At 31.5% G+C, this 14,739-nt stretch overlaps 1 protein-coding gene across 3 annotated transcripts; it reads right to left on the reverse strand.

Moving 5' to 3' along the window:
• Positions 1-1,799: 1,799 nt before the first annotated feature.
• LOC108832501 (uncharacterized) lies at positions 1,800-7,164 on the reverse strand. 3 transcript variants are annotated; one of them, XM_018605984.2, is made up of 19 exons: positions 6,935-7,162; positions 6,619-6,683; positions 6,297-6,401; positions 6,133-6,189; positions 5,982-6,052; positions 5,747-5,846; positions 5,531-5,601; positions 5,345-5,445; positions 5,158-5,261; positions 5,000-5,053; positions 4,856-4,911; positions 4,738-4,776; positions 4,472-4,616; positions 4,213-4,394; positions 4,077-4,144; positions 3,873-4,007; positions 2,876-3,809; positions 2,337-2,627; positions 1,800-2,262 (listed from the first exon to the last, which is right to left on the reverse strand). In XM_018605984.2, exons 2-19 carry the CDS (start codon positions 6,676-6,678, stop codon positions 1,974-1,976), a joined length of 2,862 nt encoding a protein of 953 aa, XP_018461486.1. In that variant the 5' UTR covers positions 6,679-6,683; positions 6,935-7,162; the 3' UTR covers positions 1,800-1,973. The 3 variants fall into 3 exon arrangements, with proteins under 3 accessions (XP_018461486.1, XP_018461484.1, XP_056862519.1); XM_018605982.2 differs by having other exon boundaries at positions 6,297-6,404; XM_057006539.1 differs by lacking the exon at positions 1,800-2,262 and having other exon boundaries at positions 2,333-2,627; positions 6,297-6,404; positions 6,935-7,164.
• Between the last annotated feature and the right edge of the window lie 7,575 nt (positions 7,165-14,739).

Below are 14,739 nucleotides of genomic sequence, written 5' to 3' on the forward strand. Positions count from 1 at the left end.
AATCGAATCATCATTTTTCAATGAAAACAAGAGGAGAGCGATTTGAAAATATTTAAGAGAAGATGAAATGTTTTGGATGGGAGAATGAAGTGAAAATGAGTTGTATTTATAGATGAAAAACACTATTTATTAGCCGTTAACTAGCTGTTTGAAAATTTATTTTTTTTTTAATTTTAGTTACGACCGTTGGAAGTAAAAAAGAGAAAGTAAAATTAATCAGAAATTATTAGTGATCAATTATAGATTTTACCAGTTTAAATATATATATAAATATAGGTGAAACCTTAATTATATTTATTTATATGTATATGTATATTTTAACAACTAAATATGGTGCTAAAATTATCTATCAGGTTTAAAGTGAAAATATTAAGGTGATCAGATTTATAAAATAATAAATTATGATAATAGAGTCATATATTATAAATAATAAATTAAATGTTTAGGCGGTATACCGGCCATTATGGTACCTTAAGCAACCATTGCAAAATTAACAATAAGAGACGGGGCGGAAGTGCCGCACTCCGGTAATTATAAATGTAACAAATAAATGAAGGCCCTACTCCAAACATAATTACCAGAAGAAAATGAATTTTAATAGTAGAGTGATCGTGCTAACGTGTTATAATTATATTACTTCGCTTCAATTTATAATATGTATATAAGATTTCATGATGTATGAGTTAGAATTATTATACTATAATTATATCATAAAAGGATTGAATAAAGAAATATATCAAAGGAAGATAGATAGACCAAAGATGTAATACCTTTCGTACTTTACAAATGAAGAAGGTACACTCCTTATATAGAAGAAGGATTCGACAAATTATACTGTAACAATAAATGATATGGGCTCCATTACAGAACTTACAGGTAAAAGCTTGACTTTTATAACATAAATAATATTTTAATAAAGGGATAAATGGAAATTTTTGAAAAGTTATAAGGGTATAGAGAGTTAATGTCCAATTTATTATGATCAATAAAGTATAATATTATAAATAAAATGATTTTTAGGATAGTGGGTCCCAATAATTGAGGAAATAAAGTGGAATTTTGTTTTTTTTAAAGTAACATCGAATGTAAATAAATTCATTTGGGTTAATAGGTTCAGTGACAAAATGAGTAATATGCCAAGTAGTAGTAAAGGAAAATATGAAGATCCTATTTTAGTAATGTTAAAACTATATTCTGATCCGTCCTTCAAAGGGAGGTATATTCTTTGTTTTACATATTTTTAGAAATTTAAATTTTCATATTTGTATTATGTAAGAATGATATATACATTTTGTTTTATTTTTAAATAAGGGAAAATAATAGTTGGACTAAATATATATTAATATGTAAAGTTCCTAATTTAATAGGATACACTAGATTCTAATCCATCATTTTAAAGAGAATATATATTTTGTTTTAATTTTTTAAATAATTAATTTTTATATTTGTGATTTTCTTTGTAATCATACACTACAAGAAAACATAGTTATAACGACCAGACATTACGACAACTAAATAATGTATGGTTAATTTTTTCTTATGTATGATTAATTTTTTCTTACTTGTTGATAATAGCTATAACGTAGTGGTTAGTGTTTAAATAAAATTACATATTTTTATATAAAAAGAATAATAAGTGGCTTTTTAGATAATAAAAAGTAAATAGTTAGACATAACATTTGTTAATAAGTTTTATTTTATTTTATTAGAATATATATTAAAAAGGGCCTATGAGAATAGTGGTGATACATGATGATTGGTTGGAAGATTTCTATAATTTCTCTTACGTATGAGAAAGCTGTCCGCAAAGTGTATGGTTGTTGCTACAACTAAATTTAGTCGTTTTTCACATCGGGGATAAATCTGTTGCGTAGTAAGCCCTATAGGTTGCATTATTTACAATACAACAAGAACATGTGAAAAACAAATTAAGTTTTGGAAACAATGTTTGCATGATAAACTGCAAAATGAATCTATGACATCATTCTCCGGCAAGCATACTCGAACAAAGTCTGAACTGTGCCTTTCGCTGATGCTTCATTTGGTAGGCTAAGAAGCCTAGAAACCCTGGAGAAACCGATATCATGTTTCATCAGGTAACTAGGCTCAGGTTCTGCTTCAGGTTCCAGACCAAATTGTTTCTGTTTGTTACTGGTTCTAGTCAGCGCCCATTGCATAGCCCATATGGCAAGGGGACGCATGTAAGTCAGTGATCTATACTGATCATTCGTGTTCCAAGCTTCAGGAGTCTGAAACGAGTAACTGTTCAAACACATAAAAACAGTATCAAACACTTGAAGGCGTATATGGATAATGCTTGAGAGTGTAAAGCTTACCCTAGTCCGGTTTCTGACCAGGCGGCTTCATATACCCCACTCGCAGTCTGAAACGCCTTGTCAACTAAACCTTCTTGGATCATTGTTGCAGACAGAGCGTAAGTCACACCAGACCATATCTCTCGTGATTGCATCGACGCTGTATCAACTTTCCCATCAGGGTGCATCCCGTTTACCGCCCCTCGTTTTCCATCTTTAATCTTCATCACATTGAAGTTGAAAACTTTCTCCAAAGCCTTTCTAGCCTTGTCTTCATCTACAATAGGCATAAGACCGGAGGCTCTCGCGTACCTGCACTTGTGTAATCATTACATTACACCATATTATTTGCTAATTAAAATAAATTATTATACAAAAAACAATTGCTGGGTCGTTCGTAGCCAAATGGCAACTAAGCTCTGCTTTCGGATCCTGGCGTTAGGGGTCCAACCCCTCCTTACCTCAGTTTGAGGATTTCGGTCCAAAGTGACCAAAGTTGAAAAAAAAAAAATACAAAAAAACAATTAAAAAAATCTTATACAAAAGAAGGGGGAACAAACCATTGTCCAGCTAGTTGATCGGCTTGTATAGATGAGCTATATTGACTTCCACTGTTATCATAACTAAAATATGATCCATTCCACAACTTCTTCTCGTACACAACCTTTGCCTTCTGAAACTTTGACCAAAAGTAGTCCTGAGAGTTCTTGTCACCAACTTCACGTGCCAGTGCGGAGGCAGCTTGCAATGCAGCCACCCAAAGTCCGCCACAGTAGGCGCTAACACCAGATGCGGACCATGTATCGTACGTCTGATCAGGAAACCCTTCGTTCTCAATCATTCCATCACCATCTTTGTCAAACTGAGCCATATATGCCATTGCAACATACACTGATGGCCATACCGCTAACGCAAACTTTTTGTCTCCTGTAGCAACTACGTCCCTGTAGACCTGGAGGACGAATTTGGGGTTTAAATCTTTCCACCGATCAGTGTTGTGAAGATTGTATCCATTAACCTCAAACCAAGGATCGTTGATGCCTAAGTCATGAGGAACTGCACCAAGAACTTTCCTCTGGACCCATTGTCCTTCACTAAGAGTTTTGACTTTGGTGGGATCGTGTAGCATGACCGCAGCAGCAAAGTCTCTCTGGATACTAAGTTCTAGTTTTGGAAAAAGCATCACCAGTGCGAAAGACGCGTAGAAATGAACATCGTAGGTGTTCCACATACGGTATTCGATTCCTTCTAGGTAGAGAAAGTGCCCAATGTTCTCTTCTCCTTCTTCTAGTAACTTTGTGCCAAATGCAGAGTTCGATGCTGTTGATGCATGAAGTTGCTCAAGTGTAGAAGCCATTTTTTCAAGAACCGAGACAGCTGTATCGTTCTGTTGTTGTGGTACATCTATAATGTTCTTCAGACTGGATTGAGATTTATCAAGTGAGAACTTCTTTTCTCTGGCTCCTGCCAAGCTGTGCAGTGGAGATGATCCATCTGCACAGAACAGTACATGAGAAGCCATGCTAAAAGTAAAAATAGTATCATTTGAAATCTTACCTGTCCAAAGAGTTCCTCCAGAATTAAGATAATAAAGCTCATTGAAGAGAGTGATAGGGTACCAAGCAGGCAGCCTTTTATCTTCAAGTATTGGTCTCTGCCAGTCTTCTATCCAAGACTCCCATTGACTATGTCCTGTTCCACATAAGATTGTCAGTGTAAACTTCATTCTCAAAGAATATTATTATATTATAGGAATATTACCAAGAATAGCATCATAAGCAATTTGTGCTGCAGCATTGCCATCAGTGCCATAAAACTTTGTGTAACGCCTGAAAAAAAGAACTCTGTTTAGAGAGCCATGACCACCATTAGGTAAAGTTACTTAGAAACTCTTTACCTTGAATATATTTTACCACTAGGAAACTGCACTTCAGGGCAGTCCCAAGCCAAAGAAAATGTGATAATGCGTGACTGTCCCGGTAAGACTGTCGCAGAAGCAGCTACTGCTGCCCCGATCGATGACCCATGTTCTGATTGCATCGACGCCTCAGAAGCATCAAGGTGATCAAAAGAACCATGCTGTTACAAAATATCACCTTGTAAATAAATCATACAAATTATATGCAAGAATAAAATGTTAAGAATATGCCAACAACCTCTTTGATAATATTCCACATATCTTTTGCTGTGATTCCATTTTGCTTTCCAGACACTGTGAAGAAAGGGCAGACTGAGATACTTACACCATCCGTCTCCTGAGCTGTAATCGCATATGACAATGATGGTAATCCGTTTGCTGTTCTGTAATCAGAGAAAAAATGCAGAGCATCAAGGTTGAAACAATTCAGAGCCTGCCTAATAATTTAACAACCAAAATAATTGTAGTAATATTATTATACACAAAGAATATGGAAGAACCTACTTATGGTGTAAAAGAACACCCTTGACACCATCATTCATCCTTTACATAATAATCAACATTGAGTTAGTATAAACACACAGACACAAAGTTGAAGAGTAAAAAGTATTTTTATTTGTACATTATCTTGGAGTTGTAGTGGCCACCTGAGAACTCTGAGTCTCCTCCAACAGAATTCTAAACCAAGGAAAAATTATCATGACTGGAAAGGTAAAAAAAAAAACTAAAGCCAAACAAAACGAATGCATTAAAAAGCTTATCTCACCGCCCAAGTAAAGAGCAATGTCGCATCCGCAGTAGTGTCTCCGAGATTATGAATCTGATGAATACGAGTCCAAAGTCCAAACTCATCAGTAATATATATGGTAGTTCTACATCATAACGAAAATGCCAATAACAAAGAAGAAAAAGAAGTAGACATACGGTGAAAGTGAAAACGGACACAGGAAAACTGCTTTCTTTGTAGTTGTGAGGTATAAAAGGTGAAATTTGACGACAAACAATTCTAAGCTCTGGATCAGGTTCACCTATACATCCATCAAATACTTTATTTTCACAACATACGCAACAAGCAATAGTGTGAAACTATATTATATAAAGCTTATATTACCCTCATATATTGTCCAAGACCTCGGATATAAAGCATGATATGTAGACTTGTCTCCTTTCAGATTCCAATCCCATGAACTGATTCCAGGTTCCGACTCTTGTCTGTTACGAATATATAATAAACATTTTGAGTCATCTGAGAAAAAGGAATATTATCTGCAAGCCAACAAGACTGTAATAGCTTTACTTTGCCAGCTTTGGGTTCCTAGGACATAACACGCTGGAGTATTTTTTACCATTGGCCCGGGAAACAAAAGCCTGCATCAAGCCAAATTCACCAATTTAGTAAACCATGTGAGACATTGAATGTCCCAGATGGTGCTGGTATCATCATCATATGCATCCTGCAACAGTTTATCTTCTACCAGTTTTCTCCAGCAAAGTCTATATATTTGTAACTTACAGAGAACTGATTTGCAAGAACCGGTTCATCTTCACATTTTGGAGGGAATAGCTGCCATCGCTGGAACTCACCTTTAAAACTTCTTCCTATGCTACCAGAACTGCAATGTAATCATAGATAAATAAATACTAAAAAGATGAATAAAGTAATAGATATAGAAAGGCTACAATTGTGATCAGGAAGATTTGACCAAGTACGTTCAAAATGAGTGATAAAAAAAGAGAGGAAAACATACCCAATACCTCCAAGTGGAACACCATGGGAAGACGTTACAGAGTGCTTAGAAAATGGATCTATGAAGGCCAACTGCAATTAAATAAGATTGTTACAATATGTACACACACAAAAAAAAAAATGCATTTATGGAGATGTCCAATTTGTTTTACCCTTCCCTTTGAAGCTTCTTCTCTGCAAAGAAACCATAACCGAATGCCAACAGGAGCCTACAGAAACGAAACATTTGTTAAGAGACATTATGCGGTTGCAGGTTTCACAATTTTCACATAATGCCTACAGTAATATATTGAAACGTTTTACAAATCATAGGTACCATCTGGAGAATCTCTTTAGCAGTCAGAGAGAATTCCCGGGGAGCCTTTACGTCACTGTCTATCTTTCTTTGCCATGTCAAAGATGCAGGTACTGCCGGATCAACCTGCTGATTGCATTAGTATGGGAAACAATAAAGTTACCAACACAAAATTCATGTGAAAAAGTAAAGTGATAAGTTTACAATATCCCACTGGTTGTCCAGTCTTAGGTCATAAGCATCCTTTCTCGACAAGAAAACATCTCCAAACAATCAAACTCAGATATGAACTAACTATAAATGGTTCCACAAGATTAAGCAAAGTCCAAATTAAAAGGCTTACTTTAGTGGCAGAAGAAGGCTTTACATCTTCACCATTATCCATGAAGATTTCCTCAGACATTATTCCTGAAACACAAACACATCGTTGTGGTTCCTTGTACAACTGAACAATCCTAACCACTTTTTCATCTACCCTTTCTCGCTCATTAATCGGCTAACTGATTAAAGAATATATTTTTCACATCTTAAAAAACCAATATGAGAGTTTTTGTTTGCTTTTTAAATCCAGTAGGAGGAGGTTAAGCAATAAATACACAGCAATATAATTCTGCATTACGATTATTTTCATTAAGAAAAATAATTAACAAAACGATTACTCTGAATTTTGATGCAGGAGAAGGATGAGAGGGTTGAATCGTAAAAGGAACTGGATCAAGAGAAGCAAAATAATATGGGAAACAAAAATAAAATCGGGATAATTGTTTTGTCAGAGACGATCAAGACGAAGAATATTTGATCGATTAAAAAAAAATGAATTTTTGGAAAAATTGGGGCGACTTTTTCAACAGAATGTGAATAGTGAGAGGCTTGTGTGATTTGTGTAGTTGTGACTTGTGGACAATAGGTTTTGAAAAAAAATATCTCCTGGATAATTGGATAATGGCCCCATGTACAGTTTAAGAACTTGATTGCGAACTGTTTTTCAATATATCTTCTTAATATGCTTAATCAAAATTTTGTGGATTCTTATATTAAACTTTATCCTAGAGCAGTATAAATTCAATTGACAAAAAGTAGTAGAAGGAACGTAGAGATTTTTTGTAACTAAATGCTGGTATTCGCAAACTAATGGAGAGAAATTGTTAATTTAAATGAAAATTGGAAAGGAATTGTCAAAGAGTATTTATTTCCAAGTGTTCAAAAATGGAAAGAAATTGTCAAAAAGTATTTATTTGCAATTAATCATATTTAAAGAAATCTTATACACGATCCACAACAATGTCTTAATAGTTGGAAACAAATAATAATAATAATAACTAGATTAGGACCCGCCCTAAAGGGCGGAAATTGATTTGTCAAATTTCAATTAATAATATATGGTATATATAATATGTGTATATAATATTATATATATTTGTGTAACATTTATATATATATATATATATTATATATATATACATATTAGACATATATATAATATTTTATTAAATATATATATAATTTTATAGTGTTATAATTTGTGTTGTACTTGTTATTAGTTTGTATTTAATCTTCTTTCATTTTTAGTATAATAATTTGCCTTGTCACACTTTTTACTTTTTAACTTATACACATAGTTATACCCTTTTTTAAAAAAAAAAACTTATACACATAGTCTCGTAAAATGTAATATATAAAAAACATATTTAAAAATCTACTGACCATATGCCACCATTATTTGGTTGTTTGAACAAAAAAAAAATCATGTTCTTGCAGAACTGTGTATGTTGTGATATGATGTAGGTGAAGAGTAAATATATGGAAGTAAAGTTAGTGATACGAACATGAGCCTATGTTGGTCTATGCCACAATTATTTGGTTTTGGAAGATCAATGAGCATAAGCATACACTGTCTTTTGTATACTTATGTTGTAAATGAGTCGGATATTTTTTCTCTTATGTCTGGAATAATATGGAACTCGTTGATTTAAAAGTGTTCAGTTTTATATGATCTAATTATATTAAGAGATTAACCAAAAATATTATAAAAGTGTTACTGGTTAGGTTTAACTAATCTATATTGGTTAAGATTTGGTTTAATTTAAGTTGGTAGGTTGCATTGTATAGGAGGCATGATATATTCTAGCAACAACTATGAAAGAGTCCAAAATTTAAATGAAAACTTCAAATAGTAGATAATCCCTAAATTAATAGATTAGATAATAATAGTTGACTTAAATGATAAATTAATTAAATAGAAGTTTCAAAGAGTTAAAAGTTTGTTAGCTAATTTCGTTGCAGACATAGACTAATTTTTCAACAAATCTTGTTAATTGGACTAAGAGATTGTAAAATTATTTAATGAAAAAGAAAGATTGTAAATTATATCGTTGTTACCGTCTTTCTTAAGCAATCTTATATCACTTTTTGCAACTAATGCCAGGACTAGGAATAGGATCCGTAGACAAAAAATAATAATAAATAAAGTAGTATGTAAATTGCAATTAATACTAATTAAAAAATGATAATCATTAGCACACGACTCCATTGCAAATCCAACACAAACCGTGTGGAATGGTGTTGTTTCATACCAAGAAGTAACAGAGCAGTAAAGACAATGTGTACACGTTACTTGCACATTTTCTATGATCATGTCTAATATGTGGACCTATGAAAATTCAGACCTCCACGGTTGCATTTTTTTAGATTTATGACCAAATTAATTAACGTGAACAAAGTAACGTACGGACACGAGTCAAAAATAAGAATGAAGACAAAAAAAAAGCAACCTATTAATTATATTCCGACGATTTGTATCTAATCTTCTCTCATGCTCTCGTCATTTCATATGATGTTTTATTCTAATGCACAAATATTAAAACCTCGTCCATTTCATGCTCTCGTCCATCTCATATGATGTTTTATTCTCATGCTCTCGTCCATTTCATGCTCTCGTCCATTTCTATGATCATGTCTAATATGTGGACCTATGAAAATTCAGAACCTCCACGGTTGCATTTTTTTTAGATTTATGACCAAAATTATTTAACGTGAACAAAGTAACGTACGGACACGAGTCAAAAATAAGAATGAAGACAAAAAAAAAGCAACCTATTAATTATATTCCGACGATTTGTATCTAATCTTCTCTCATGCTCTCGTCCATTTCATATGATGTTTTATTCTAATGCACAAATATTAAAAAATATTTTTTATTAAAAATATCAATAAAATATAATATAAAACTAGTTTATTTAATTATAAATAAATATGATAAAAATATAATTGGTTACAAATTTTTTGATAAAGTTAAAATTATTTATAATTATGCAAACGTCATCTATTATGAATCAAAAAAAAATTCTCTAAACTTCATATATATTGAAACGGAGAGATTATATCTACATCATTAAAACTGAAATACTTTTGAAATTGTTTGGAAATATTGATAGCAAATAGAAAAAGAATATAATGTTGTTTGAGAACATTAATAACAGTATATAAAAAATAAATAAGTTTATGTTATTAAAAAAATGGAAGTCCATTATATTAAGAGAAACTATCTATCTAAACTAGCTTTTAAATATATGAAAAACTGAATCTAATTACTTAAAAATACTTTTGTATAAATAAATCATAACAAAAATTTAAACTTTATCTACCTATTTCAAATGAAAAAAATAATTTACAATTGATTTATATCAAAAAACTGATTCAAAAATATACATATTCAAAATGATTTTTACTAAAATATTTTTCAATAACCATTATAAAAAATGATGTGTTAAAAAAACCATTATAAAAAATGTTTTCAATATATATAAGAAAAATACAATACAAAAATAATTTCAAACACCAACCTAAATTATTGTTTTTATATCAATTTTATTAAAAGTGAAGTACATTTAGGATTTGTTTGAAAACATAGATAGTAGTATATAAATGAGTATAATGTTGTTTGCAAACATGGATAACAGTATAATAAAGAAAAAAATGAGTTTAAATTAAAAAAATTGGAAGTTCATTATATTATGAGAAACTATATACCCGGAACAACTTCAAAATATATGAAAATCACCCGGTTTAATTACCTAAAAACATCTATGTATAAAAAAATCATAAAACAAAGTTAAAATATTTTCTTATATTTCACATTAAGTTTTTAAAATATAATATATGTGATTATATATATGATGGTATGTATAAAATATTATTAATTATATGATTATTTATATGATGGTACGTATAAAATATGATTAATCATATGATGACATATATATGATATAGAATAGTGACATGAAAAACAAATAGCAACATCTGCATGACACGTGGATCAAAGTCTAGTTCTCTATTAAATGAGAAGTACCAACAAAAATCTAATATGACATATTGGATTATTTATATATTATTTTAAATATCTTCATAATTAATAAAATTTTAGTAAAAAAATCAATTTACTATATAATTTTATTTTATTTTTATTTATAACAAAAATCTGTGAAAAAAAATTAACAAGATCTTACCAAAATTTTTAAATATTTTTATAAAATAATGCATCAATAATTCTGATTAGTAATATAATACTATTATTAGTTAATGTTAATTAAAAATATATTCTATATTATCAATTTATAATTATAGTCTATAATATATTAAATTAGAAATTCTTTATGAAATAAGTATAAAAATTATATTAAATTGGTACAGTAACCTATTTTTTTAGAATCGATTTCAATTAAATAAACAAATAAAAACCCCTAACTGTTAAAATTGGTTATATTTGTAAATCCTGTAATATTTTTATACAAAAAAATTGTTAACGTGTGCATTATTATGTAACGCTCTCTTAAGCATATGCAATTTATCCGGACCCAAAAAATGAACTGAAACCGACACAAAAATATAGGTTCGGATCTCGGATTGAGCAAAGTTCCTATTACGGTTTTCTTGGGGACCATGTCTCTGTCCGAGTCCGGATACCCAAAGTACCCAAAATGTTTTGGGTTTTTGGTTATAGTTTCTGGTTTCAGTAAATCTAAAATTATATTTCATTTATTCGAATAAAACTTTGGATACTACTGGTTCCTCAAGTGAAATTTTGGGTATTTTAGATATTTGAATATTTTAAGATATTTATTTAGATTTCAGGTATTTTGTGTGTTGGCTTTTCATGTTTTCGAGTATTTTGATTTTTTTCCTAAATACTTGAATTACCAGGAACCATTACATATCCAAATTACGTGTGTTTTACAGATACTTGAATTATGGACTTGAATCGACTAAGATGCAAAAGAAACCAATGCAAATCCAAACTGACTTTTTCACAACACTTAGTTGGATTCAAATGTCTAGGACTCGAAGAAATCGGATCTGAAAGGAACCAATCGGTACCCTACAACCCGAAAATATGAATGCCCAAATCTATTTTCCCATTATATTTGTGTACATTTCAAAAAACGGATTTTTGTGAATAAGTTATTATTTAAAAAAAACTAAATAAGTTATTATTTAAAAGTTTAAAGTATAAAAATTATTTAATATCGTTTTTAACTATGATGGGTTGAGTAAATATATAAAACACAAACTTATATTTGAAGTATTATTAGTAGTCTCAGATGTAAATAATATAGCTAGCAGATATTAATTCATTGGATTAATTGATGTCTAATGTATATAAGTATCGCATTATGTGTTTTTTTAATAACATACTAGATTTTGATATGCACGTCCCTGCGGATATTTTTTCATTTTACAAGTGTATTGGATATTATTACAAATGGTTTAGATATACAACTTCTATTTCACTGTTTATATATGTGGAACTCTATAATAGTACTGTTTATATTTTTTTATTCAGGATTATTAATATATAGTGATTTGTTTAATATATTTTAATTTTTTTTTTTTTTTTTTATTACTTAAGAATATATTTTCGAGTTATGTAAAAACAAATAACAATCTGAAATAATCAAATAGAGAACCTCCTCCAAATATGTTGTTTTCTTTAATTTATACATTTGTATACAATACATTTTGCATACAAACATTTAAAAATTTATTTATTTATATTATAGAAAAATTTATATTTAAGATAATTAATATTTACATGTATTGTTTAAAAAATATATTTTAACATATATCATTTTAGTACTTTCGGGATTTATAAGTAAAAACAATTGTTTTGTTAAATAATATTACTTTGCTATTTTAGTAAATTTTATACATAGTAGCATCTATTCATATTATTTTAGTAAATTTATTGATAGAATATTTTTGGATGTTATGATATTAATTTTCTTTTTTTTAATTAACACTAGATACTAATCCGCGCTATGCGGATATTATTTGAACAAATGTTTCTAATTGTTGCTGGGATTAGATTATATAATTTTATAAATCTTACTTTGTGGCACTATATTTTGTTTTATATATGGTTTGTCTTTTTAAACACATATATATTTTGTTTATAATATAAAATGTGGAGATAATATACTATTTTTTGTCATATATATTATATCAAAATGTTTATTTGTTTAAAACAAAAATTTAATCAGATATGGCTCAGATGAAAAAAAAATTGATAGACGATAAGATCCATTAACTTGCAAACTAATAATACTTTAGATAAATCAATTTGGCCAATTAGTTAAAACATTATAGCTTTAAAAAAATCAGATTAAGCACACAGATTTTTTCCCGGAAGCTCAACCACTTGTAACGTGTAACCTTAATTTTGTAACCACTTTATTTTCTTTTTTCTCTCCGTCGGTGGTTCTGAATTTTTCTCCTTGATAAACATCAAGACAGGTAACAACTTTTGATCTTAAAATGAGATGAGAAGAGCAGTAGACAAACCTAGAATAGCTTGTTGGAACAAAAGGGGCACCCCAATAGTACTGCAGAAAGTAAACCGAGAGACACAACAAAACAAGCAACCACTATGCTTTATTAGAATCTTCTTTAAACAATCTATTACAAGATCTGCTTAATTCAGCTTTTACACGTCTAGTGTTAACACCCTAACACACGCTACTGAAAGATTCCTAAGCTACACCGCTTATATATCTCCTTCGTCAAGTACTTCAGCCACTGCTTCAGCACAACTCAGAACACTTCCAAGAGCTTCTCTCTCTCTATAAACTCAGCCTCTGTGTCTCTGTCTTCATACAGACGACTCCATAGCTATTTTATATTATCCTCCACGTTCCTGAAACCTAGTTTCCAAGGCAACATGAATATGGACATCTTCCTTAACAATAAGTGCAACTTTCCTTTTCTTGGAATGCACTTATTCATTTTCCTTTAAGTTATAAACTTGCTTCTCAAGTTTATTCCTCTTTCCATATCTTCAAAATACTCTCTTGCTCTCCAAGTCTGTTGACTCCAGCTCAGCATCTCGACTCCACATGGTCTTCATCACTCAACAAGACGTCTCCTTCAGCAACTACGTCAGCGACTACTTCAGGGTTGACATTTTACATCAACAATCTCCCCCTTTTAGCTTGTGTGCCAATCAAGCACAATACCGTTCTGGTTCAACAACCATGTTTCCCACCTGGAAGCTTCCATGCTAATTGTGCTTTTCTCCCCCACGGGATGTGCACCACACCATGCTTTTCTCCCCCATGAGATAAGCACAATCTACATCAGGACGTCATCCACCATACTCTTCTCCCTCACGAGATATGCACTCCTTGTACCAGAACGTCACCATTCTCCCCCTGCTTGATTGCATACTAAGCTAAAACACAGATGTAGATTGCATACTAAAGATCAGCACAGGGCGGACATCTTTACATCATAGATTTGGAAGGTGCTGATCTTCGAGTTGGTTTTTGACCATGATGTGACTCATAGGGGGAGATTGAAGATGCAGATTCCTAAGATGTTCTGTACTAGTTCGTGAAGTACTACATGAGGTACTACAGGCGTGTGTCATGAAGTTGGAGCTGAATGGGAGATCGAGTTTTGTGATGTGCGTGGACTTGATGAGCTTGGAAAAGGAAAGAGGATATGTGCTTGAAGACATATGGACGTTTTCCATAAAGCAAAAAGGAGTTTACTTGAAGATGAAGTTTTCCATTAAGGTAAATGGAAAGTTACCTTATGTGTATTGGAAAGACTTGGAGAGCAAGTGGAAGACTTGGAGATTAAGTTAAAGACGTGGAGAGCAAGTTCTGGTCTGCTATATAAGGAGGGACGTGCCTTATGAGAAAGCCAGACCTCACATAATAGAGAGAGGGGTTTCATTGTATATTGGTGTATCTGTTTGGTGTCGAAGCAGTGTCTGTAGTAGTTGTCGATGGAGTCTGATGTTGACTTAGTTTGGTGGCGTTGGTATTGACGCTCTGTGTGGTGGAGTTAGCCATCGTGTGTGGAGCTCGTGGGTAGCTTCGTGTGTGCTTGGGTGATCAAGCTTGGTATCAGAGCGGGTCACCTAAGTTACTGGTGTGATCCTTGAAGGTGAAGGTGTACACGATTG

This window comes from Raphanus sativus, chromosome 3 (genome assembly GCF_000801105.2).
Source record: "Raphanus sativus cultivar WK10039 chromosome 3, ASM80110v3, whole genome shotgun sequence".
Classification (NCBI taxonomy): Eukaryota; Viridiplantae; Streptophyta; class Magnoliopsida; order Brassicales; family Brassicaceae; genus Raphanus; species Raphanus sativus.